Raw genomic sequence first — 25,247 nt, 5'->3', positions numbered from 1 at the left:
AGAGATGTACAGCACGGAAACAGACCCTTTGGTCTAACTCGTCCATACCAGATATCCACCTGCCAGCACTTGACCCATATTCCTCTAAACCCTTTCTGTTCATGTACTCATCCAGATGCCTTTTTAATGTCGTAATTGTACCAGCCTCCACCACTTCCTCTGGCAGCTCATTCCATACACACTACCCTTTGCATGAAAAAGTTGCCCTTAGGCCCCTTTAAAATTTTTCCCCTCTCACTCTAAACCTACGCCCTCTAGTTCTGGACTCACTCACACCAGGGATAAGACCTTGTATGTTGACCCTATCCATGCCCCTCATGACTTTATAAACCTCTATGACATCACCCCTCAGTCTCCGATGCTCCATGGAAAACAGTCCCAGCCAATTTAGACTCTCCCAGCTTTAACCCTCTAACTCTGGCAACATCCTTGTAAAATCTTTTCTGAACCCTTTCAAGTTTCACAACGTCCTTCCAATACCTCACCTCTGACTATTGATGATACAAATATCTTAGCAAGGGGTCCAGCAATCACTTCCCTAACTTCAAAAAATGATTTTCGTGTCCATCTTATTGATCAATTTCCCTATTAACCTTGTTAGTCAGTGGATGATGTGATTCTGACCTTGTGTCCAATTGGTCCAGTAACACAGAGAAAGATTAGACAATGGCTTGCAAAATATGAATTGAATTATTTTCTGCTTTTCATACCATGTGATCATTTAAGCTTATCGAGAAATTGAAAATCTTTGAGAACAAGCCTTCTCTCCAGTGATTTCCTTCACAGCAGCATCCAATTGGAGTTAGCCACCAGGATTAATGTTAACCACTGCTGAATCTCCTCAGGGCTGTGTACGTTCAGATTTGCTACTCTTCCTTTGTCCAGATATTGCTGACATAATGATCCTGAAATATGCTGTACTTGTGAATCTCAAAAGGAATAAGGAAGTAAATTATAGGTAAAGAAGTTTGTAAAATAATATGATCATTCTCTGAAAATCTACATAAACAAGGTAAAAGAACTAATTATACGCTTTAGGAAAATCCATTCAATTACATCGTTCTTGTAGCATTTCATAATAGAATCATAGAATCCCTACAGTGCGGCTAGAGCCTAGTCAGCCCCTTGAGTCTGCACCAATCCTCTGAAGAGCATCCTACCCAAACACACCCCAATCTCCATAATTCCACATTTACCTTGGCTAATCCACCTAACCTGCACATCTTTGGATTGTGGGAGAAAGCCAGAGCACCTGGTAGAAACTCCCACAGACACAGGTAGAACATGCAAACTCCACACAGACAGTCACCCAAGGCTAGAATTGAACGTAGGTCTCTGGCAATGTGAGGCAGCAGAGCTAATCACTGTGCCACATGAGCGTGGCCACTGAAATAGGTAAAAACAACAATTAGCTAGGTATCAGATGATAAGTTGAACTGGAGAAAAAAGTTCAGAAATATGGTAGCCAAGAGACAGACTTAGAAAAATGACTTTTGAAAATCAAATCACTTTGAGTCAATCCAGCAATTCTGAAGTTTTTCCATACAGCTGTGGTTGCAAGTTTTTTCCTTTATGGATGTCCCTCCTGGTACTATGGCCTTAGGAAATAAACTCTGGTAGAGGATAGAGATTATTGTGCCCTCGCAGGAAGGGTATTTGATGAATGGGTCTTTCTTGATAAAATGTGAAGAATTTAGATCAGAGTGGTGCAGGAAAAGCACAACAGGTCAGGCAGCATCCGAGGAGCAGGAAAATTGACGTTTCGGGCAAAAGTCCTTCATCAGGAATAGAGGCAAGATGCCTCCAGGGTTGAGAGATAAATGGGGAGGGTGGGGCTGGGGAGAAGGTAGCAAAGAGTACAATAGGTGAATGGGGTGGGGATGGAGGTGATAGGTCTGAGAGGAGGATGGAGCGGATAGGTGGGAAGGGAGATTGGCAGGTAGGACAGGTCATGAGGATAGTGCTGAGCTGGAAGGTTGGAACTGAGGTAAGGTAAGGGGAAGGGGAAATGAGGAAACTGGTGAAGTCCACATTGATGGCCTGGGATTGAAGTGTTCCGAGGTTTAATTCTGCTCCTATATTTTTTGGTATTATGGAATGGTGTGGCAGTCTCAATGGACCGAAGGCTGAACTGTGTTCCTATTTCTTATTGTCTTAAATCATTTATAATTTAACTTCTATAGTGGAATCTATTGGTAACTTAACTATTTATTGTATTTTGCTTCCATGAACCATGTCATGCTTTAAACAACTTTTTAGAAAATTATTTCCAAAAACCATATAGTCCTGTTTCTGGAATGATTCTTGTTGATTGGAAAGTAGCAAATGTCTCCTCAAATGTTCAAGAAGGAAATGAGAGAGGAAACTAGGAACTATAGATGTGTTAGCCTTTTATCAGTAATAGGGAAATGCTTGGATCTGTTATAAAGAATGAGATCAATAGGCAGCTGGTTAATGGTGATCTGGTTGGGCATAGTCCCTGCAGCATGGATTTATGAATTGGAAATTATGTTTGACAAACTTGTTAGGGATTTTTGAAGATGTTGCTAATAAAACTAGTAAAGGAAAGCTGACAGAAGTAGCTTTCCTGGAGGAGGCAGGTTAGAAAGATTTAAGCCCATGGGATAGGAAGTAATGTGTTGGTTTGGATTAATGATTGGCTAACTGACAGAAAATAGAAAGTAGGAATAAGTGGGTCTTTGTTGTGTTGGCAGGCTCTAACTACAGGGGTACTGCAAGGATCGGTACACAATATCTATCAATAATTTGGATAAATAGATCAAATGTAATGTTACAAATTTGCAGATGATGCAAAGCTAGGTTGTAATGTGTGCTGTGAGAAAGATGTAAAGTGAGGGTTTGGACAGGCTTTGTGATTGGCCAAGAATGTAGTAGATGCAATATAATGTGGGGAAAATGTGACCTTATCCATTTTAATAAGAGATTAAGATGTGCAATGTGTTTCTTAAAAAGTGAGAAGTTGGAAAGTGTAGATGTACAAAGAAACCTAGACGTCCTTGTTGATAAGTCACTAAAGGCCAACTTGCAGGTGCAAGCAGCCAGCTATTAGGAAGGCTATTGGAATAATTAAAGCTTGATTCAATTGTATAAGAGCTTGGTTAGACCACACCTAGACAACTGTGTTCAGTTGTGGTCACCTTAGAACATAAGAACATAAAAACTAGGAGCAAGAGTAGGCAATTGAGCTCCTCAAGCCTGTTCTGCCATTTAATACGATCATAGCTGACCTCATCTCAACCTCAACCCCACTTTCTTGCCCACTCTCCATAACCCTTCAACCTATTACTAATTCAAAATCTATCTATCTATCTCCTTAAATTTATTTAATGTCCCAGCATCCACTATACTCTGAGGTAATGAATTCACCTTTGAGTGAAGTAATTTCTCCTCATCTGCTTTAAATCTGCTACCTTTTATCCTAAAACTATGGTCTCTCATTCTAAATTGCCTGTTATAAGGACAGATCCTTTCCACTTTATTAATCCTTATCCCTATCTGTTAATGGCATAAAGGGAGTGCAGCAAGAGTTCATGAGAATTGTCCCTGGGAAAGCACAGTTGTAGAGAGATTGAGTAAACTAGGCCTGTATTCACTAGAGTTACAAAAAAATGAGAAGTGATCTCTCCGAAACTTAGAAAACTCTTAAAGGGATAAGCAAGGTAAGTACTGGTAAGATGTCTCCAGAGGAGTCTGGAATTAGGCGACACAGTTTAAGAATACAGAGGATTCCCTTTGGCTCTGAGACAAGAAATTATTTAATTCAAGAGTTTGTAAACTTTTGGAATTCTCGACCGGGAAGGGCAACTGATGCTCAGTCTTTGAGTCTGCTTAAGCTGCTGATTGTTAAGATGGGGTGGAGACCTGATTACCAGTGGGTTTGATGTTGATGAGGATGAAATGAGTAAAGACATTGAGTCTTTGATTAGTCCTGATTATATTAAATAATGGGGCAGGCTTGATGAACTGAATGGCCTACTCTTGTTCCCATGATCCTCTGTTAAAAGTTATTAAAAGATTCCAAAATGTGACAATTACTGAGGCGCATGTTCTTTTTTCAGGTGCTGTGGCCAGTACTGAGGTCAAGCAGAAACTTCAGGAATTCCTGTTGAGCAAATCAGCGAAAGAATCTCTATCAACTGGACAGAACCATTCCTTCCCTCCAAATCCCAAACACTGGTATAAGTAGGTACCATCATTCTACTAACGGCATTTGTATTTTTCATGTATTTCTTTTAAGAAAAGCTTGTTTTGATTAAATTACAGTTTATAGAAACCAGATTACATTTGTTTATTCAAACAGACAAACAGTTTCTTTAGCAAAGCACCATCATTCAGAGTTGCAATGAGGTGAGATCGAGTGTTGTTTGAATCCACAGGTTTGTGGATTTAAAAGTGAGAATGTTGTCGATTGAACAACAGGGCTTTCACTGTGTGACATCTGCCAGAGAAATGTAGATAAAACAACCTACATGGCCTTCTTTGACCTTACAAGAGACTTTGAAACCATCCGTCGGGAAGTATTATGGAGTGGTCCTCTGCTTTGCTTGCACCATGAAATTTGTCACCATCTTTTGATTGCTCCACGATGACATGGAAGTCGTGGTAGTGACAAATGGCTCCACCACTGACCCATTCCCTGTTAGGACCAGTGTCAAACAGGGCTGTGTCATCATCCCAACAGTGTTCTCGATCTACCTTGCTGCAATGCTTCACCTCATCATGGACAAGCTCCCTGCTGGAACTGAACTAACCTGCAGAACCTGTAGGAAACTATTTAATCGCTGCCACCTTCAAGCCAAAACCAAAATCACCCCAATCAGTATCATTGGGCAGCAGTATCCAAAACATGCTTGTGTATGTGCAAACTCAGACAGCGTACTCCAGACCATTGTTAGCACCTTTACGGAGGCATAGGAGAGCATGGGGTCGCACCTTGAATATCTACAAGTTGAGGATCTTCCACCAACCTGGCCCAGCATTGTGGAGGGAAACTCCAATCATCGTGGTCCGTGGGAGATTTTACAGAACAGTGGCCACTTCCAATACCTCGCGAGTATCCGGTCAGCCAAAGCAACTATTGATGAAGAGATCCAGCAGCGTCTCCAGGGTGCTATGCTGCCTTCGGCTGCCTGAGGAAAACGGTGTTCAAGATCAACAACATCAAATCCAACACCAAGACCATGGTATCCAGAGCTGTGGTGGTACCCGCCCTCCTCTATGGCTCTGGGATGTGGACTGTCTACAGCAGCCATCTCAAGGCATAGGAGAAATACCACCAGCCCTTCCTGCCCAAGCTCCTGTAAACCTGCTGGGAAGAAAGACACACCAACTCTAGTGTCCTCAACCAGGCCAATACCCCCAGCATCAAGGCACTGACCCCCCCCCCCCCGCCCCCCCCCTTGATTGGCTACGCTGAGCTGGGCACACTGTCCCCATGACCGACATGAGACTCTCCCAAGCAGCTGCTCTACTCCCAGCTCTGAAACGGCAAGCAAGCCCCAGGTGGACAGAGGAAGTGCTTCAGTGATACCTTCAAGGCCTCACTGCGGCATTCCCACAGACACCTGGGAATCACTGGCCCAAGACCAAAATGGAAGTGGAGCATCCAGGCAGGTGTTGAGTGACTTGCCATCGGGACAAAGCGGAAGCCAGGAGCAAGCAATACAAGGAGCTGACTGCCAGAGCAACGCTCCACCCACCCCTTCCCACAACTATCTTCTGCCCTAAGTGTAACAGAGCTTGTGGAAGCTGCACCAGTCTGTACAGTCACCGACAGACTTGTCCTGAGAGTGAAAGAGAGTCATCCTCATCTGCGAGGGATTTCCATTGATGAATGATGACCCCTTTACCAGTATCTGCAGTGTACCCTTAATGCTATTCAAAGTGAAGTTGCCAAGATAGATAAAACCTTTAATGGCATCTAAAAAGAATGTAACTGGCTAAGTGTCATAATAACTTGTACAGTTACAACACATTAGTTTTGCAGACATTGAACAGACATCTCATTGTTCTCAGGAAGAACAGCTAGAAAAAATAAAAAAGGTTTGATGGTCTATCTGACACAGTACTTCAATGAAGAGTCATGGACACAGAGATCCAGGAGATTGAAAGAGGGTAGAACTAAAGCAGAATGTGAGCAATTAGAGACTAAGGCCTGTTCTAAAAGAAAACAGGAAGGTGCAAAAAAAAATGTTGACTTAGCAGAAGAGGGACAGAAGTAGACATAGAATTTGTAGCTGGTTTTAAATGATCACTGCCTCTGCACAAAAGCAAACAGGAAGGTAAATCTAAAACAGGGTGGGGAATGAGTAGAAATAGAATCTGAAATAGTGTAGAGGCTGAATTGTGAGCCATATTCAAGGCTGAGATAGACAGATACTTTACACTCCAAATGGGAATCAAGGTCAATGGGCAAAAGGCAGGAAAGTGGGGTTGGCGATCATCACATCAGCCACGATCTCATTGAATGGCAGAGCTGATTTGATGTGCCAAACAGTCTACTTTGCCTCCACAAATTTTGGTATTATCTGCACTAGGATGAAATCTTTTTGTTTTGCAATTGTGAGCTGAAATGATAAAAGTATTGTTTGCAAAACCAAGGATTTCTGCACAATTTGGAAGTAAGTAATTTGATACTTGTGAACACTGTTTGTACAGCAATGGATTACAGCAGTGTTTGCAGATGAACTGGAGTCGAGGGGCTGTGTACAAATGGAGCTTTGGTTGCAGCAAGAAGCTGTGGATTTAGTGACCAATTTTCAATGAGAAAGTAAACGGAAAGAACTGCAGGTACTGTAAATCAGAAAGAAAAACAGAAGTTGCTGGAAAAGCTCAGCAGGTCTGGCAGCATCTGTGCCGAGAAATCAAAGTTAATAGGGTGGCATGGTGGCTTAGGGGTTAGCACTGCTGCCTCACAGTTCCAGGGATCTAGGTTCAATTCCAGCCTTGGGCGACTGTATGGAGTTTCCACGTTCTCCCCGTGTCTGTGTGGGTTTCCTCTGGCTGCTCCGGTTTCCTCCCACAGCCCAAATATGTGCAGGTCAGGTGGATTGGCCATGCTAAATTACCCATAGTGTTAGGTGCATTAGTCAGAGGGAAATGGGTCTGGGTGGGTTACTCTTCGGAGGGTCTGTGTGGACTTGTTGGGCCGAAGGGCCTGTTGCCACACTGTAGGGAATCCAGTCTTAGTGTTGTTAACGTTTCGGGTCCTGTGGCCCTTCATCAAAGCAGATGGGAAAAGCCTGTCAACAATCATGTGACTGGTTCTCAGATAACTGAATAGCCTGTGGCTGGGAACCAGGTACAGAGACGTCGTCAGGTCTCTGTGTCAGAAGCACTTTCTCCCTTCTCTGCAGTACACTGGTTTAAATCTGAAGAAAACTAGTTAATCTTCCCTTCAGCTGTTTCTGCAAGGTGTGATTTTTAATTGATAAGTCAAAAACCTTTCTTATCAGTGGACTAACCAACTTGTGCCTATTGAAAACCAGTGGAAACACAATGAGAAGGTTAATTGAAAAATATCATGCTGATCAGCTCAAGAATTAAAACAGTCATTTCAGCAATTTTTCTGAACAAGAAGCTGAAATATTTTTCCAGATTTTCCCTTGATCCATAATTTGCTTTTTATTTTCCCCCTGTAAGTGTTTGACTGTGTGTTCATGTGTCTAAGGGATAGGACTTTTAATTATTAGTGTTATATTGCCAATGGCTTATAATTGATTACTTGTAGCTCAAGTCTAATTAGTTGCAATAACTAATAATTCTTCTTAAATACAGGAACATAGCTCATGCTTTATGTTCAGCCTTGGTCTCAAAATCTGGTAAAGTGGAGAATCTTTGCATAGTTTAAAAAAATAACTTTTACATTTGTGTTGACTCTGGAACAGTGGGGCTTTATTTCCAGTGCTCTAAACCAGTGAATTGTGACACTTAAAATGAAATAGAAAGACTGTAGGCAGAGTGGGAGGCCAGGAAGAAGCATCGAGCAGAAGATTCATGAGCAAGAATGATGGCACATGCAAGCTGTACTAAAATGAAGCCAGAACCAGAGCTTACAGAAAGAATTTGATCTGATATACTGTCTTACCACATCATTTGGTTTACTTTTAAATTTCAGTCAATGTTGCTTCAGCGAGTTTTTGCATGATTTGATTGCTTGATTTGCTGGTCTGTTTTTAGTGGCATTGGTTTTAACATCTCATTTGAAAGAGAATGGAATAAATCTTAGCTAACAAAATAGCTAGGTTGGGGTTAGTGAGAAATTAAAACTTCAATGATCTCAATAAACATAATCGTCCACTTCTCTATTTAATGGAGACATAATAAAAGGTCTTAGAAAATCTGACAATTGAAGAAAGGTGAGGGTATCAGTAAGGAATAGGTAAGTACTTCCCTCTAACCTCCAAGCTTCCAACCATTAACTGTAATTTCTTCCCCACATCTCTCTCCACATACAAATGACACCCCTAACCCTGGTTCACAGATCTCCTGCAAACACCCTACTTTTGGAGATTGCACCTTTCTTAGCTCGATCACAAACCTCCCCACACTCCCAGTCACAAAGGTGGATGACTTACCTGTAGCTACAGATGCCTCAGAAGTGCTACCCAATTGACAGGAAGAAAAGACAGGAGAAAAGGGATGTTGATTGTTTGGTATATCAACTCTGGCTAACGTTTTGATGTTCAGAGAGCAGTAGGGAATTGTATTGGCTTCCCATGCTTCAGGATAATTCAACTAATTTTACTGCTTAAAGTGATTCTATAATTGGGCAGCACTTATTGAATAATACGGAGTGTGATAATATCTACACATGCAGCCAATTTAAGAAAATCAATCAAGCTCATAATGTGTTACACTTACAGTTGCTAGAAAAGACATACGTTTATATGCAGTGCCTGTTCTTTATAAATATGTTTAAGCCTTGAACCTTTTTGTTTGAATACCTGGAGCATAGGAAACCTTACTTTCCAGCTTTTTCCATGGCAACTTTTCAGCCAATCAGTATCTACTTGCCAAATAATCAGTTTTCCTTTTCTCCTATGATTTTAGGAAAATTGACACACTTACATTTATCCTGAAGAGTGTATGACAAAAGCTTCAACAACACGTCTCTCGTTTCAGCAATATTCAACTTTTTGAAGAATGAAAGCATAAGTTAGAATATTGGTTTTCTCATTTGTACAATTAGAAATTGGAACAATTTGCCACTAGAGGCTGGGGACACAGAAAATCTATACTATTGGGGATTAATAAAATAGAGTTACACTGGATTACTTCACTTTCGAACCACTGGCATACGTCCATTGCTCAATGTTTCCTTTCTTCACACTTCCTTGGTCTAATGCTGAAACAACCCTTCACCAGAGACTGTGTGCAGGACAGTTTTGACAGAATGTTAGAAATGCCAAAGAAGAATCATTAGTAGTTTGAGTAGAAAATTTGTGTATAATTTCCCAAAGTTGACAAATGGTAATAATTAATTCTCAGTTCAGTCACCATCTGTTTAATAGAGTTAGACTGTTTAAAAAGTAGGGGGAAAACAGAAAGAGCTCATGGAAACAGGGGGAGAAAAGGAAAGGTAAATGAAATCTGGGACAAGTCAACCAGTTGAGGACAAATGTGAATAACTGACATGGAAAGGGTATCTTAAACTGGAAGCAATGAGACCACCTACAGAGATTATATTGTCATTTTACGATGTAGTCTGTTTAATGGTTGTTAATTCACTGTTCTTTGTTCCTTTGCCAGGGGGGCCCACCGTGCTTCACTGGACCAGAGTTCACCACCACAGAGTGGAAATTCTCCATCATATAAGCAACCATCACTGGCAGTTAATGACAAACAGGATGATTTTCCCCTGCGTAAAACTGGTGAGTCAGGATCAATGTTTGCCACTTCAGTTGTGAAAGCCTTTTGGACCTGCAATGACTTAATAGGAATGAGGTTTTTCACTTTGTATCAAGGTAATAGTATATTCACTAGAAGACTCTGCCTAAATTGAGAAAAATCTGAATTAATGCATTTATTCAAACTAAAGACTTTTGTGACCTTTTTATATTAAACCTGGTCTTTAATGTTAATTTGTACCTTAAGAGTGAGGTTTACTTTAATAAGCAACCAACTCACCTCAGCCAAAGGAAATATTGGAAACTATCAGCAGGCCTGATAGCATGTGTGAAGAAGATAGTCAGACCTTCTCAGGTATTGACTGTTTATCTGGAGAAGCATCTTGTTTATTTTCTCCACTGCTGGCTGACTTGCTGAGTATTCCTGAATTCTAGTGTCTGTCTTGCTTTACACTCTGAGCTCATCAACGAAAACTTTATTCGACTTAGTGATCATATATTTCTATCAATTCTAATGAAATACCCTTATTATAAGTCCTCAATACACTCCACATCATTACAACAGTGTGGCCAGATGTGTAATATGATTGCCAATGCAACATACAGTGCATGTCTTCCAGCCCCAGAAATATAGTTTCATATCATTATGCTTGTGCATACTTTTATTTCACAATTTTCTTTATTTTTTCGACAACAACTGCAAATTTTCTTCTATCCATTGTTCCTGAAAGCCATCACATCCATAATGGATGGGAAAAGTGTACAGAAAGCATAGGTAAGTCAATTGTGAATGGCAAAGATGCATATCGAAGAACTTCATTGTCCTTCATTACCATGAGTTCACATGTACATTGATAATACTCATCATAAGTTCAGCAGTCAAAATACATAATTTTAAGTCATTTTTCATCCACAGTACAATAAAGGCCAAACAATGGAATAAAACTGCTATCACAATTCACCCAAATTCTCTACATGGTGTACGTATGAACCATTTAGTGTCTTAGATTCAAATATCACTGTATGATGAGAGCTAATCTTAGTCTGGCAGTCTTCAAACAACTAGTTCTCCTTATTCAGATCATTATCTGCAGACAGGACAGGAGAATGCATTTATAATGTTGCTTCATGTAGCTCATAGTATATCCACGTGCATGCATTGAGTATGTTGAGTTCCATTGGTTTCCAAACATGAATTGAACACCACCCACAAAGGGCTGAATTTGACACCTTCCCCCTAATTATAACTTGGCAGGTGAATGTAAAATTGAGGGCAAGGTCATGAACTCAATTAATGACAATTCCTACCCCCGCCACAATCTCTTTCATGACAAGTAGAGGCCAGTTTCAAATGTGTAGCCTGTCACCTTTCACTTTTTGATGTGGTAACAGACGAAGGTGGGGTGGAGGGGTTACCAAACCCAAGGCCCTCTGCGCCCATCATATTCCAAACAATTCCCTGCCCCAGTGTGTTCCTGCCTCTCCCCTTCGCCCCACTGTATTTCTCACCTTCCCTGGGCCTATCCAACCTGCCTCTCTCAAGGCCTTTGACCTTTCTGCTGGGATCTGCAAGCCCGAACCTGAAAATACCAATCCCCTCCATCTACCATTGCATCCAGCGTCAGCAGTGATTGCTGTTGAGGTCTGAATGCTCTCCACTAGCCAATACGACAAGAGAGCTGCAGGTCATTTGATTAGCAAGGCAGTTCCCACCTCCCCAAATAGCTCAAAAGCCTGCCTCAGGCCAGTTAATTTCCAACTGGCTCATTCCAACAGTTATGCCATGGAACAGTTGATTATTTTATCTCTTCTGAAAGCTAATAGAGATTATTCTGAATTTGACAATAGCAATGAAAATCAGGTGAAATGTGCAAGAGGCAATTGAATCAATTATGTCTGTCTTCCACTATCATTCAAATCACTACTTCCAAAAGATGCTGTTGCAACTCTCCTCTTAGGCATTTAAAACAAAGTGAGAAAAGATGAGTAATCTTTTGAAAGAAATAATTTAAGATGTTGTAGCTCAATATTGAATATCTAAAGACATCTCAATGTATTTCACATAGAATGTATTGAAACACAAAATATTTCATACATAGCAATGACCCATAAATAATTGCTTATTGGCCAATTAATCTGTATCATTTTTAGTTATGTAAGCAGAGAATGATAGCCAGGATACAGGAGATTTATCTGTCCTTCAAACATTACCACAAAATCTTATAAAATCACATGAGGAATAGATCCAAGTATGAGCAGTCCATGTTTTGTTGCATGCTTCATGTGAACCATAGTATCTTTAACAATTGGATTACTTTCATTAGTACACATGAGTGTCCAATTTCCTATATTCAAGAACTCCTGATGCAGAGTTGAGACATCTGGGCCAAGTAGGAGTGTGTTTTCCAAGCTGAAAGATGGAAGAACTTTATGTTCTAATAATCTAGATGGAAGTCCTCAGTTGCTCTGAGCCTATATTAGAAATATGGTGAAGCATGAAATAAATAATTTTCTGACTATTTAAATGATCAGATCAGCATGTGCTGCAGATGCCCAGACTTCAGCAACATGCATTTGATGGGCAAGACTCCGTTTTGGGAGCAGTAAGGTAATAAGTTAGCTAAACTGATTCAGTACTATGAGTAGACCAACTTGCAACAGTTTCTGTTTGTAATAAAGTGATCATGAGGATTGTGTCTAACCACAGAGCTTCTTGCTTTGTAGTGGCAGTGTGTTGTAAGTTTATTACACAAATATAGAGTCTGTGATAATTAACGATGGAAAGAAAAGGGTATGTTCCAGTCTTGTGGATAATGAATCATCATATTTTAAAAATAGAACTATTTCTGTCATGTAATAATTTTCTTTTATTGTTATTACTTACTGTAACAATTTGTGTACTGGAAAAGTTATCATAACATTTTTAATGTGAGTCAATAACGGAACAAAGAACAACATGCAGCATTTAGACGATAATTTTAACCTCCCAAAAATGGCTGGATTTGTATTATGTGAGGAGTGGTATCAAATATATTAAAGTATTTTAAATTTCAAACAAATTTTAAGTTATTGCTTACAGTTCTGGTCACTGCATTATAAGTAGGATGTGGAAGCTTTGGAAAGGGCTCAGAGGAGATTTATTAGGATGTTGCCTGGTATGGAGGGAAGGTCTTGGAGGAAAGGCGGAGGGACTTGAGGCTATTTTCATGAGAGAGAAGACGGTTGAGAGGTGCCTTAATTGAGACATCTAAGATAATCAGAGGGTTAGATAGGTTGGGCATTGAGAGCCTTTCTCCTCAGATGGTGATGGCGAGCATGAGAAGACACAGCTTTAAATTGAGGACTGAGAGAAAGAGGTCAGATGTCAGAGGTAGTTTCTGTACTCAGAGTAGTAGGGGCACAGATGAAGGGCTTTTGCCTGAAACGTCGATCTTCCTGCTCCTCGGATGCTGCCTGACCTGTTGTGCTTTTCCAGCACCACTCTAATCTAGATTCTGATTTCCAGCATCTGCAGTCCTCACTTTTGCCCTGTAATGTTCTATGTTCCATGTTCTTTGTTTTATGTTCTATGTTCTGAACCTGACACTAGCCCATTGACTTCTGAATTTATTGGTGGCATATTTTAAAATTCTTTCTCATGAGATGTGAACATTGGCTTTTGAGCCAAGAGCCTCCGGCTTCAGCAAACTTTCCATTGTTCATCCCATGAAGTCTGACCTTCTCCTCCACCCACATCTTGTGATTTCTAGTACTCGCATCCTAATTTTCAATAACCCCATTGCCAAAGTATGGCCCAAGAATAATTTATTTTGTTTTAATCATGTGTTCATATTCTTCCATTTCTTGTTGTGGGATTAGTTCATCCCCACAGTTTTTCCAATGAACTGTGTTATTTTTGCATGGTCACACCCTGACCAATGTACATGCTCGTTTCAGCCCAACACACTCTTCTGGCAGAGGTTATTCTTCGAAATCAAGAGGTGGAACCCTGGCTTAGTTTTCACCCTGGTTTGCTGACAAAAGTTTCCTCTATGGTCCCTCTAACCTGGAATAATGCAGAGCTGGTGTTATTGATTTCTATCCAAACTGGGTCTGACTGCGAGAGTAACTGCATCACCTGCATGAAGCCAGCATTGGGAATTGAAGAGGTGTCATATTGGACTTGAAATGTTGACCTAGATTTTCCACTGGCCAGCCTTTATGCCAGTCATAGATAGGAGTTGAGCGTGAGCAACCTGTAGAATCCCGATCTGAAGGTTTTCATTTTAATTGGACATTTTGCAGATTTCAGATGAATCGAGCTAAAGTAGTTACTCGGGAAAAGTTAGCCTATTGAATACTTACTTGTGAGTAACAAATCAATGAATCCCATATTTACACACCACCAACTACACCTTCCCTAGACCACTTATTGCACGCAGACTCTGACCTGATCGCCCCCAATATCCTCTTCCACTGGACTACCCTTCCCCTGATGGACTGGACTTTTTAAAGCAGCTTACCAAGCTCAACACAACCCACCACCTGGTACGTAAAACTCATCCTCCCCTCCTTCTACCAGACCCAATTTCTTCTACCCAGCCTGGCCTATTCTAAACACCGCAACACTTGCACCTTATCACCCTCCCCACTTGAAAGCTTATCCCTTCACACTTGACATCCTGTTTCCCTGGTACACTACCCCTTACACAGCTGGTGCACTACTCAGCTGGCTCCCTACCCCCAATTAATTTTACACCTCACTTACTTGGCACTTTACCCCTACCCATCTGGCATCCTACTTAGCTGGCACTCTGCTCAGGGTACTGAGCACTCTAATTCCAAGCTGACTTATCTGACATCATACCCATGTATGCTACACGTTTACCACCTGACACCCTACTTCTGTGGCATTTGATTTAAATGGAAATCAATTTACCCCTTACCCAAGTGGCATCTGACCCTGCCAGCACCCTATCATTACCCTGACATTATGGATTTATGGTTTGATAGCGGCTATCCAAGTAACTGTCAGAACCTTTACATTTCAGAATACAGCAGCTGACTGCTGTGAAAATGGGGCATGGTTTGGCTTCCTCTGTAAGAACTGGCAGAATGGAATTACACCTGCCTATTTCTGAGGGAGTCCTGAGCAGAATCTCCTCTCAGAAATGCATAGCTCCCTTCTTTCATACAAAGGAAGGGCTGGAGTGGCAATCCAGGTGAGATTGTCCCTTCTCAGGAAACCCAGCCTGAAGCCAGCATTGAGAACTGTAGAGTCATTTTGGACTTGTGACATTAATTTTGCTTCAGTCTCCACAGATATTGCCAACCTGGTGAGTTTCTCTGGCACTTTGTTCTTATTTGATATGTGAATAGCTCTTTAGCTGTTTTTTTATATAGTGACTGTCTGGAGCAAATGAGTGACCACACAAAATTCACACTCTTCTTTTCAGTAATACTTGTGCAATTTGCCTGCAGAATACAAGCCAAACCCTGACACTTGCACACACCATTCCCCGGCCGCCCTGAGTTTGATACTCTGGAAAGAATTGGAAACTTCTGCAGCTAATGATTTGCACAGTTCTATCCAGCCCTGTTCACCTATTCCCAGTTGTGAACATTATGCTCTCTCGCCCTGGTCATTCCCTTCAAACAGCCCACATCCCTTAAGAACAAAGTGAACAATCTGTAATGAATATGTCAGACAACTGGTCATTTTTGTCTTTTTTTTTGCCAGGTCTAGCTGGTCCATATAAAGCACTATGAGGTCATGTTCTTCTCACGTATACCTGCTCACTATTCCAGAATTAGCCTCATTAACATTTTCTGACCTCAGATGATCCACTGTTAACAGCCTCACCATGCATATGCTGCCTTGAAACTTGGCTGTTACATTGGACTCCAGCTGGAGCATCAGTCATCCACCCTTTGAAAACAAACATTTATGGGATGCTTCAGAAGGTGGTGATCCGATTTCTTTAATCACTGTAGTTCATGTGAAATAGATAGATCCACAGGATCTTGACCAGCCTCCGTGAAGGAATGGTGAATTGCTTTTGAATCAGGAAAGTGAGGGATTTGGGGAAGGGTCTTGAAGGATGCTGTTCCCGTGTCCCTGTTGCCAGTGGTCTTTTGAATGGTAGAGATGGTGGGTTTGGTAGGTGTTGTTGATGGAGGCTAGGTGAGTTAGTGCTGTGTGCCTTGGAGATGTTATGAGCTGTTGACCACTGCTACTGTTGCGGTGGTCAGAATGAAAGATGAAATTGCTCAATTGGGTATAAATCAATCAAACTGATTCGCCTGAAGGGTGGCCAGCCTTTTGAGTATTGTTTTCATCTTTTTCTTTCTTTGTTACATCCTTCAGCCCCACAATCCTCTGAGATCTTGAAGCCCCTCCAGTTCTGGAATTCTGCACATCTTTGATATTATTTTTTTCATTATTGGCAATCATAGCATCAGCTGCCTGGGCACTGTGCTCTAGAATTCCAGCATAATGTTCTCTGCCTCTGTACCTCATGTTCTTTCCTTAAGGTTCTCTTTAAAATCTATTTGATGAGTAAACCATTGGTTCCAAAGAAAAATTGTATTGGACTCGAAATGTTAACTCTCTCCCCAGATGCTTCCAGACCTGTTGAGTTTCATTGGCAATTTCTGTTTTAATTTCAAATCTCCAGCATCCACAGTATGTTGCTTTAATTTCAGTCATCTGCACTAATACCTTCTTGGGTGGTTTGGTGTCATTTTTTTTTACAAATGCTCCAGTGAAGTGCCTTTGGACACTTCATCATGTTGAAAGAATGATATAAATGCACTTTTTTTAAGGGTTAAAATTCACCTCTTTGAATCTGATCAGTTTCATGCAAGCTCTTCATGATGGGTGAGATTGTGACTTCAGCTCAGGGCAGGGCGTGATTTGGCTTTTGTCGTGATTGATTAGTTTTCGAAATTCTTTGTACCTCAGGCATGGTTCCAATTTGTCTTCCTCTCAGTTCATCACCTGAAAAGATTAAGTATATCATTGTATCACTATTGTAGAACTTAGGAAAGAGGCAGGTTTAAAGTCTACATTTTTATATTTTAACTCAAATATATTTTACTTTAAGTGACATTGTAAATCAACACAATGTTTTTGAAAATGGATGACAACATTGCAGCCTGAGGCAGCTTTTGAAAATTATTTTAACATTCATCCACCATTTTTTCTTAAATAGTAATCTGGTTATATCAAACTAATACATATTTGTTAATAAATCTATGTGACATTGTGCTTTATGTAAAAAGCTACCAGCACAACTTGATCAGAACTGTATCTTTTGAGTTTTTTCTCCTCCATCCACCCCCAATCAATCAATATGCAGGGGCTTACCAAGAGTTGGGAAGCTTGTCAACTTCTGTTCCAGTGTGATATTTGCTTCTGTAGCACCAGATTTTTCTAGACCTTGGGTATAGTTCTGTCTCAAAATGAAGATGCATGTAAAGACTTCTGGTTGTGCCCAAAATAATTTCAGTGAGGGCATTAGTGCATGCTCAGATTATATCTGCTCAAAGTATGCAGAGGCAACGAATTGTGGCATTTGCCATTGTGTTACACTGATGTGCATCAAAGCTGCCATTTTTGCAGCTCAATGCTCCAGCCATTTCTTAACCTTGAAGAGCTGACCATGCATTGAGCAGTAAGAACGCTGCCTCATGAGCATTAATTTTCTGCTTGCTTAATGATTGACTTCTGCTGGCTCTTATTGAATTATAAAAGTGTTTGGTGGCTTCCAGAATTATTTAAAAGTTGTTGAAGTCTACAGGGAGCGGCACGTGCTGAAAGACTTTGTCCAGACTTCGAGGAGACAGCTCAAACCATTTGCTTTCAGAAAGAGGAACAGAAATTACAGAAATTGGATGACAGCGAAACAGAGTCAGCTAAACTCTCGAAAAGGGAGGGGAAGGAAGGTGTAAAGGGTACTCAGCAAGTGTTTAAATTCACCCAAAATGTATAAAAAGCAATTGTCTTCCCTCAATTGTGGCAAGATGTCTCTGCTTCATTAAGTACACTGTCACTCAAATTTACCATCTCCTGCAGCGAGAACTGCTACTTCAGAGCAGGATGAAGACAGCATTTCCAGAAACTGGCAAGACGCCCTTGGCGATGTAACTCTTTGTGTCATGCTTTTTCCACAGTGGAACAGGCAATATTTCCAATATCTCCCAATTCACCATCTGTTTCTCTGTAAGGGAGATACTGAGATTCCCTTTTCAAAAAGAATCATGCACATTTCATTCACACTTGCCAGAGAGAAGCAGCAGAAGCATGTCTATGGCTTTAGGGGTATATATACTTTCTCTTTTATGCGGGGTGCAATTGATTATATGCACTTTGCTTTGTGAATGGCTCATGTCAATTCTGAGGTGTAACACAAACAAGCAAACAGTTAGAGAGACATAGTCATAGAGATGTACAGCACAGAAACAGACCCATTGATACAACTCGTCCATGCCGACCAAATGTCCTAACCTAAACTAGTCCCATTTGCGAAGACTTGGCCCATATCGCTCTAAACCCTTTCTATTACATACCCATCCAGATGCCTTTTAAATGTTGTAAAATGTACCAGCCTCCACCACTTCCTCTGGTAGCTCATTCCATACAACGTCACCCTCTATGTGAAAAGGTTGCCCTTAGATCCCTTTGAAACTTTTCACTGCTCATCCTAAACCTACGTCCTCTAGTCCTGTATTTCCCCAGCCCAGGGAAAAGACTTTGTCTATTTACCCTATCCATGCCCCTCATGAATTGACAAACCTCTATAAGATCACCCCTCAACCTACGATGCTCCAGGGAAAACAGCCCCAGCCTATTTAGCCCATAGCTCAAACCCCCCCAACTCTGGCAATTGTAAATCTTTTCTGAACCCTTTCAAGTTTTAAAACATCCTTCCAATAGGAGGGAGACCAGAATTTCAAACAATATTCCAAAAGTGGCCTAACCAATGTCCTGTACTCGATGCTCTGACCAATAAAGGAAATCATACCAAACACTTTCTTGACTATCTGCAACTCCACTTTCAAGGAACTACGAACCTGCACTCTGAGGTCTCTGTGTTCAGTAACACTTCCAGGACCTGACCATTAAGTGTATAAGTCCGGCCTCATTTGCCTTTCCAAATCACAGCACCACTAAATTAAACTACATATGCGACTCCTCAACTCATTGGCCCATCTGATCAAGATCCCGCTGCACTCTGAGGTAACCTTCTTTGCTGTTCACTACGCTTCCAAATTCAGTGTCATCTGCAAACATACTAACTATATCTCCTATGTTTACATCCAAATCATTTTTATATAAATGACAAAAAGCATTGGAGCCAGCACTAACCCTTGTGTGTATGACCATACACACCCTATTAGTCAGGTTCCTTGCAGCATTTATTAAGTCTTCATTTCATAAATAACCTTCTTATTTGAATCACCATGATAAAGAGCAACTGGGCAACGAGAGCCTCATTGACTACATGTTTCATGAGCCCAGGGTGTAACCTTCAGTTATGTGTACAGCACATGTATGATGAAAGTCTGCAGTACTTGGCAGGGAATATGTGTTAAGGTTCATAGAGGTCTGTCATGTGCTCCACAGTTCCATGATCATGAGAACAGCACTTGCCATCAGCGATTCAGTGAGCCACTGAAGAAGGAGAGACAGCCTGTCTCTGACTGGACAGTCTGTGATTAATTTTTTTTGATTGTGATAGCAGTAAATACAAGCCCATTCATTTTATCTTTGTCTAAAATTGGCTATCTCAACTGTCATGATTTACTGGGATAGTGCACAGGAAATCAAGCTCCGCTTTCCTGGAGTAATCACAAAAGTTCATGTTTTTAAAAGAAAATGCAAAATCACCAAACGAGCTAATTTACAGATTCCGGTTGATAGAAAGTATGGACTAGGTTTTGTACTTAACAAGAAATCACTATCTATTATGCACCATTAAGTTTCTTGATAAAGTAAACAATTGAAATAAATTAAGTCAACTGCACAAATTCAAATTTAAACCCTTAATAAATCCCCAACTCCTTGCACACCACCGATGAATGAGCATAAACCAGGAAAGAAAACATGAGGAGAGGACACCTGGGAAAACAGTTCGCTACTCATCTTTCATAAAGTCTGTTGGTTTGGTTCTTGCTGTTCTGAATGTTTCACCTTGGTCTTCCTTATTTACATTGTTTCTACTGGTTTGTGAGAGGCATAGGAATGCTATTTCACTTATGAAAGATAAATCAATGGATGTTGTATACATGGACTTCCAGAAGGCTTTTGATAAAGTTTCACATAAAAGACTGTTAACTAAGGTGGAAGCTCATGGTATTGAGGGCAAATTACTGACATGGATAGGAAATTGGTTGAGCGACAGGAAACAGAGAGTTGAAATAATGGATAAGTACTCAAATTGGCAGGATGTGACTGGTGGTGTTTTACAGGGATCTGTTTTGGGGCCTCAATCATGTATAATTTTCATAAAAATTCAATTATCCCAATTTGCTGATGACACAAAATCAGGCAGCATGTCAACAGAATAAAATGACAACAGCATGTTGATTAGGCGAATGGGCAAAACCACGGCAGGTAGATTTTAATATAAACAAGTATGAGTTTGTCCATTGATAGATTAAGAATTTTTTTAGAGGAACAAAGTTAATACATTGGATGGCCAATGAAATTTGAGGGTTCAGGTGCATAGCTCTTTTAACTGCCACAGACAGGTGCAGTAAATAGTTAAGAAGGCTAATGGAATGTTGGCCTTCATACCTAGGGGTGCAGATGTTATGCTGACGTTATGCAAAACCTCAGTTACTTAAAGTATTATGAACAGATCGAGACACCACACCTTAGGAAGGATGTTTTCATCCTGGAGTGAGTTCATAAGGTTGATATCTGAACTTCAGGGCTTAGGTTATGAGCAAAGATTAGAAAACATAAGCTGTTATTCTCTCGAATTTAAAAGGTTAAGAGGTGATCTAATCTAAATTTTGAGGGTATTAACTGGGAAAGACAGGGCAGATAAAGATAGACAGTTTCCACTGGTTGAAGAATCTAAAAACAGGAGAGATGCTCGAAAGAACTTGTACATGCAAGGAATCCTGGAGGTTTAGAACTCTCTTCCTCAAATGGCAGCCAATGCAAATTCAATTGCTAAATTTAAATCTGAGACTTTTTTTATTAAGCAAGTGTATCAAGGGATATGGGCTCAAGGCAGGCAAATGAGGTTAAGCCACAGATCAGCCATGAGCTTATTGAATCACAGAGCAGCCTCAAGGGTCTGAAAGGCCTACCCCCCTGTTACGATGTTCCTAAAGGTCTCTGACTTATCCAATTCAAGGTCACAACTTGCAGCATCTGCTGAGGGAAAGATAAGCTAGTTTTTTTCATAATTAAAATTGCATACTGCAGTGAACTGAGAGAGTCTTTTATCGGCTGCTGGAGATTTGCTAGTTTCGCCTGGTTATTGGCAGGCAGAGGACATTTCTCATTGAAAATTGGTCTCTTCCACAAACCAATCAGCTTCACTTGTAAACAACTGTTGGCACCAGTTCATCTACACATTGAGGGAATCCACAACTACAATAGAGTTCATAATAGGAATCAAATTCCTTACTTTGAAAACATGCTTGTAAATCTCGAGTTTAAAACAGTTATTTCTCATTGTAATCTAAGTTTTAAAAAGCACAAAATAAAAATGCACATGTTGGGTCTTCTCACAGCACTCTTCAGACCATAATACAAAAAATAAATGTCGCAAAACAACATTTCAGGCCACATTTAGGAATCGAACCCTCATGTCATGTTGCATACCAGAGTCAACCAGTCACCCTTTTGATATTCTCTTAGTGCTGATTTTCTATGTACCTTTACCTGTCCTAGTGCACTTCTAAAGTGCTGTCCCAATAGCTACAGCATGACTGATGACTTTCAGTTGGGGAGAATGTAAACAATCTTGATAGATGAGTTTTGAGGTTTGAGTTCTGAGTGCAGAAGTGGTATAATTCACTGTGGATTATACCACTTTGACATATGTGATGCCATGGATTGGCTGAGAGCCAACAGCATGGACACTGGTAGAATTGCAATGTTCGAAAGATGAGTATTATCGTTCTGAGAAATCTGAAGTGACTAACATTCACCTAAGGTGTAATCCTAGCAGTATTTTGGAGGCCAGTGGACTGGAGGTCTATGCAGAGCAGGGACAGCTGTTGGATTGGGGACCAGTGCAGGTGGTCAGCAGCTTGCAAACCCAGTCAGACTATGTGTGGAAGCTCCCTGCACTGATCTGCTGCAGGCCCTTTGTGGAAAGACTGTAATGTTTATCTTTTTAATTTTATATCTTATTTTTCTAACTTATACAATGAATAACTGTCAGATTAAGTAACTTTTTTTCTCTTTATTTCTCTGTTTTGTATCTGAGATTTGTACCTAGGTACTTTGCCTAAGTTGGCGCCATGTGGGGCAACATTGTAAACTTTTCACTGTACTCCTATACTTGAGTACACATGAGAATAATCCTAAATCCAATTCTAAACATTGCTGTACTATTATGTGACTAGTCCACTTGAATACTGGCATTTATAAACATTGGTGGCAGCAATTGTAGCTTGCCTGGCTGTAGATTGAACTCTCAAGACTTCACACTGAGGTTTTACAGCATAATTTAGATGTTGGGTCTTTTGCTTGCACCATATCAAAGCTGAGGCATTGATTATCAGATACTGCATCATAGTTGGGTCTTGCAAGAATTCACTTGGAATTGAGCACCGCTTCCGCACTGAGAGGATTAGCTTCAAGCTCAGCGCCATGTTGGTGGCAGACTTCTCCAAGCTGTTTGGCAGTGATTGTGGATTTTCTTTTATTTTGCAAACTTTTATGACCAAGTGAGCAAGGGCTGGAGTAGCTCCATTTTTTCCCCCACATCTCATTTGAATGTAACAGGTTTTAAATTTAGAAAAATTGTATTTGTCAATCCTGTCTTCCTCAAGACAGGATTTCTTGAGTTAAGCAACTGAGCGCTTTGTGTTATTGAACCCTCACCGATAAAGTTATTGCAAGTCTTAAATATATAAAAGTATATCCTGTCTTCCAAATATCGCATGAAAATACACAAACATAAACTAAAATTATGACAACACATTTCACAGAGGGGGGGTGTTAACAATTGTCAAAATTGAAGCTCATTAAGAAAAAAAGCTTTCTCTGCTTGTGGCTGATTGGTCACTTTGTGGCTACCTATAGGCCTTGGCCCTCAGCTGGTACTTTAAGGTCATCGCTGATGTAATTTCCTCTTGCAGGAAATGTTGCTGTGAAGACTAAAATCTTCCTTGAAAGGTTCTCTGGTCTTCTCTGGAAATATGCCCCCTTGGTCAATACATCCAAAACTTGGTTTGTCATGTGACTTATCTCTAACTCCCCCCAAAAATATATCTTCAACTAACTTTGGTCTGCATAATTATTTTAAGAAAAATGGGGTACTTTAGCATAGAGTCATACAACATGGGAATAGACCTTTGCGTGCAACTCTCCCATGCTGACCAAGTTTCCCAAGCTAAACTTAGTTCTAGTTGCTTGCATTTAGCTCATATCCCTCGAAACCTTTCCTATTCATGTACCTGTCCAAATGTCTTTTAAATGTTATAACTGTACCCACAACTACTGTGTACTCTGGCAGTTCATTCCACATGCAAATCACCCTCTGTGTGAAAACGTTGCCCCTCAGGCCCCTTTTAAATCTTTCTCCTCTCACCTTATAAAAATGCCCTGTAGTTTTGAACTCCCCTATGCTAGGGGAAAGATCTTTGCTATTCACTTTACCTGTATCCTTCATGATTTCATAAACCTCTATATGGTCACTCCTCAACCTCCTATGCTGTGGTGAAAATAGGCCCAGCCTATCCAGCCTCTCCTTACACTGCAAACCCTCTTGTCCTGGCAATATCCTTATAAATCTTTTCTGAACCCTTTTCAACTTAATAACATCTTTCCTTTAGCAGGGTGACCAGAACTGTACACAGTTCACCAAAAGTGGCCTTAGCAACATTCTGTTTCACCTTAACATGATGTCCCAACTCCTACACTTTAAGTAATTAACTTCTGCACCATTTACAACTGGACAGAGGCAGATGATCAGCAGAGTGAGGACCCATTATTCCTGAATAAATACATCTGTTTCGGACTCCCCATCTAAGTGGCTCCTTGACCAGCACCGTTCATCAAAGACCAAAAGCAAAAACCTTCTGACATGTTGGTATCTCTTGTCAATGAGGAGGCTCTGGTAGAAACATTTGTACTGATTCCAACTAGGCTGAGCCAGAATTGAGTGTTGGGCCTCATTTCAATAATCCAGGAGAACTGCCAAGACCTTGTCAGCCTCCACAGATTTGCTTCCATAAGAATTTTGGCCCAGTTGCCTGGCTGCAATTGTCAGTTCTTTGGTAAAGGCGATAACAACAGGAAAAACAAGCAATACCCTGGCTGACAAGGGACATCATGGTGTCAGGGCTAGAAATGCTGCTTCTCTGTGTGAGCATGTATTTAAAACATTGATTTTTAAAAAGTAGTTTGGATCCTAAAACCTGCTGTGTTTAAGTGTCCATCCTGTAAAAGGGATGCAACAAGTCCACATGCTTTGCAAACATGTAAGAAACACCCTCCAAGTCCATTAATATGTGAAAAGAATAAAGGGGGCTAAATTTAATAGCACCCAAAAAATGATCAAAGGTATTGTGGAGTAGGACAATTCTGTGCCTGGTGCTTCCATTGCAGCTAGCACTCCAACTTCATGTTGCCTGATTATTTACACGATTGCAGTACGTAGATAGAACAGACCTCAGCAGATGATCCAAAAGAAAAACACAAGAGATTAGCACCAGTTAGCATTAGCCTGCACTACTTAGAACCAGTCTGTATCCATAGAGGGGAGCAACTGCTAAAGTCATTTTACAATTGATTCAGACCTGGGTAAGATGGAAGTAGGGAATGTTTCTCCCATTAAGTCAAAGCCCGTTAAGGGCAACACAGGCCATCAAAGGTAAGGCAGAGGGAGGGAGAGTAGAAGGGAGCCAGATCCTATATCCAAAAGGGCTCTTCCATACAACTGACTATTTTCTTTTCCATCACCTGTGGTGATTGTTCTCATCTATTAACCACCACCACCACTAAATCACCTGTGCTTTTCAATTGACTAATTTACATGGAAAACCTATTGAAGGAATTGCAAACAATCAAAGGTGGAGGGAGAGGAGACCAGCTTCTAGCTTGGGTTTTATATTCAGAGGTGCTCTTACACATAACTGAATATTTATTTTCCCCATCATTAAATCACTTTTTTTCCACCTGTGTTAAACATCACCTGTTAATCA

At 40.6% G+C, this 25,247-nt stretch overlaps 1 protein-coding gene across 8 annotated transcripts in view; it reads left to right on the top strand.

The window, feature by feature from the left end:
• LOC122549771 (histone deacetylase 9-like) overlaps positions 1–25,247 on the top strand; it is a 796,606-nt gene that overhangs the window by 396,357 nt on the left and 375,002 nt on the right. For all 8 annotated transcript variants that reach the window (XM_087987095.1, XM_087987091.1, XM_043689766.2 and 5 more), the window contains 2 exons: positions 4,080–4,203; positions 9,772–9,893. In XM_087987095.1, the coding sequence (XP_087843221.1) occupies positions 4,080–4,203; positions 9,772–9,893 (246 nt within the window). The remainder of the gene's footprint in view (positions 1–4,079; positions 4,204–9,771; positions 9,894–25,247) is intronic.

The sequence above is a fragment of the Chiloscyllium plagiosum genome, unplaced genomic scaffold, assembly GCF_037043375.1.
Source record: "Chiloscyllium plagiosum isolate Xiang-an unplaced genomic scaffold, Cpla_swu_hap1 HiC_scaffold_5, whole genome shotgun sequence".
Taxonomy (NCBI): Eukaryota; Metazoa; Chordata; class Chondrichthyes; order Orectolobiformes; family Hemiscylliidae; genus Chiloscyllium; species Chiloscyllium plagiosum.
This window is presented reverse-complemented; position numbering and strand designations above follow the sequence as displayed.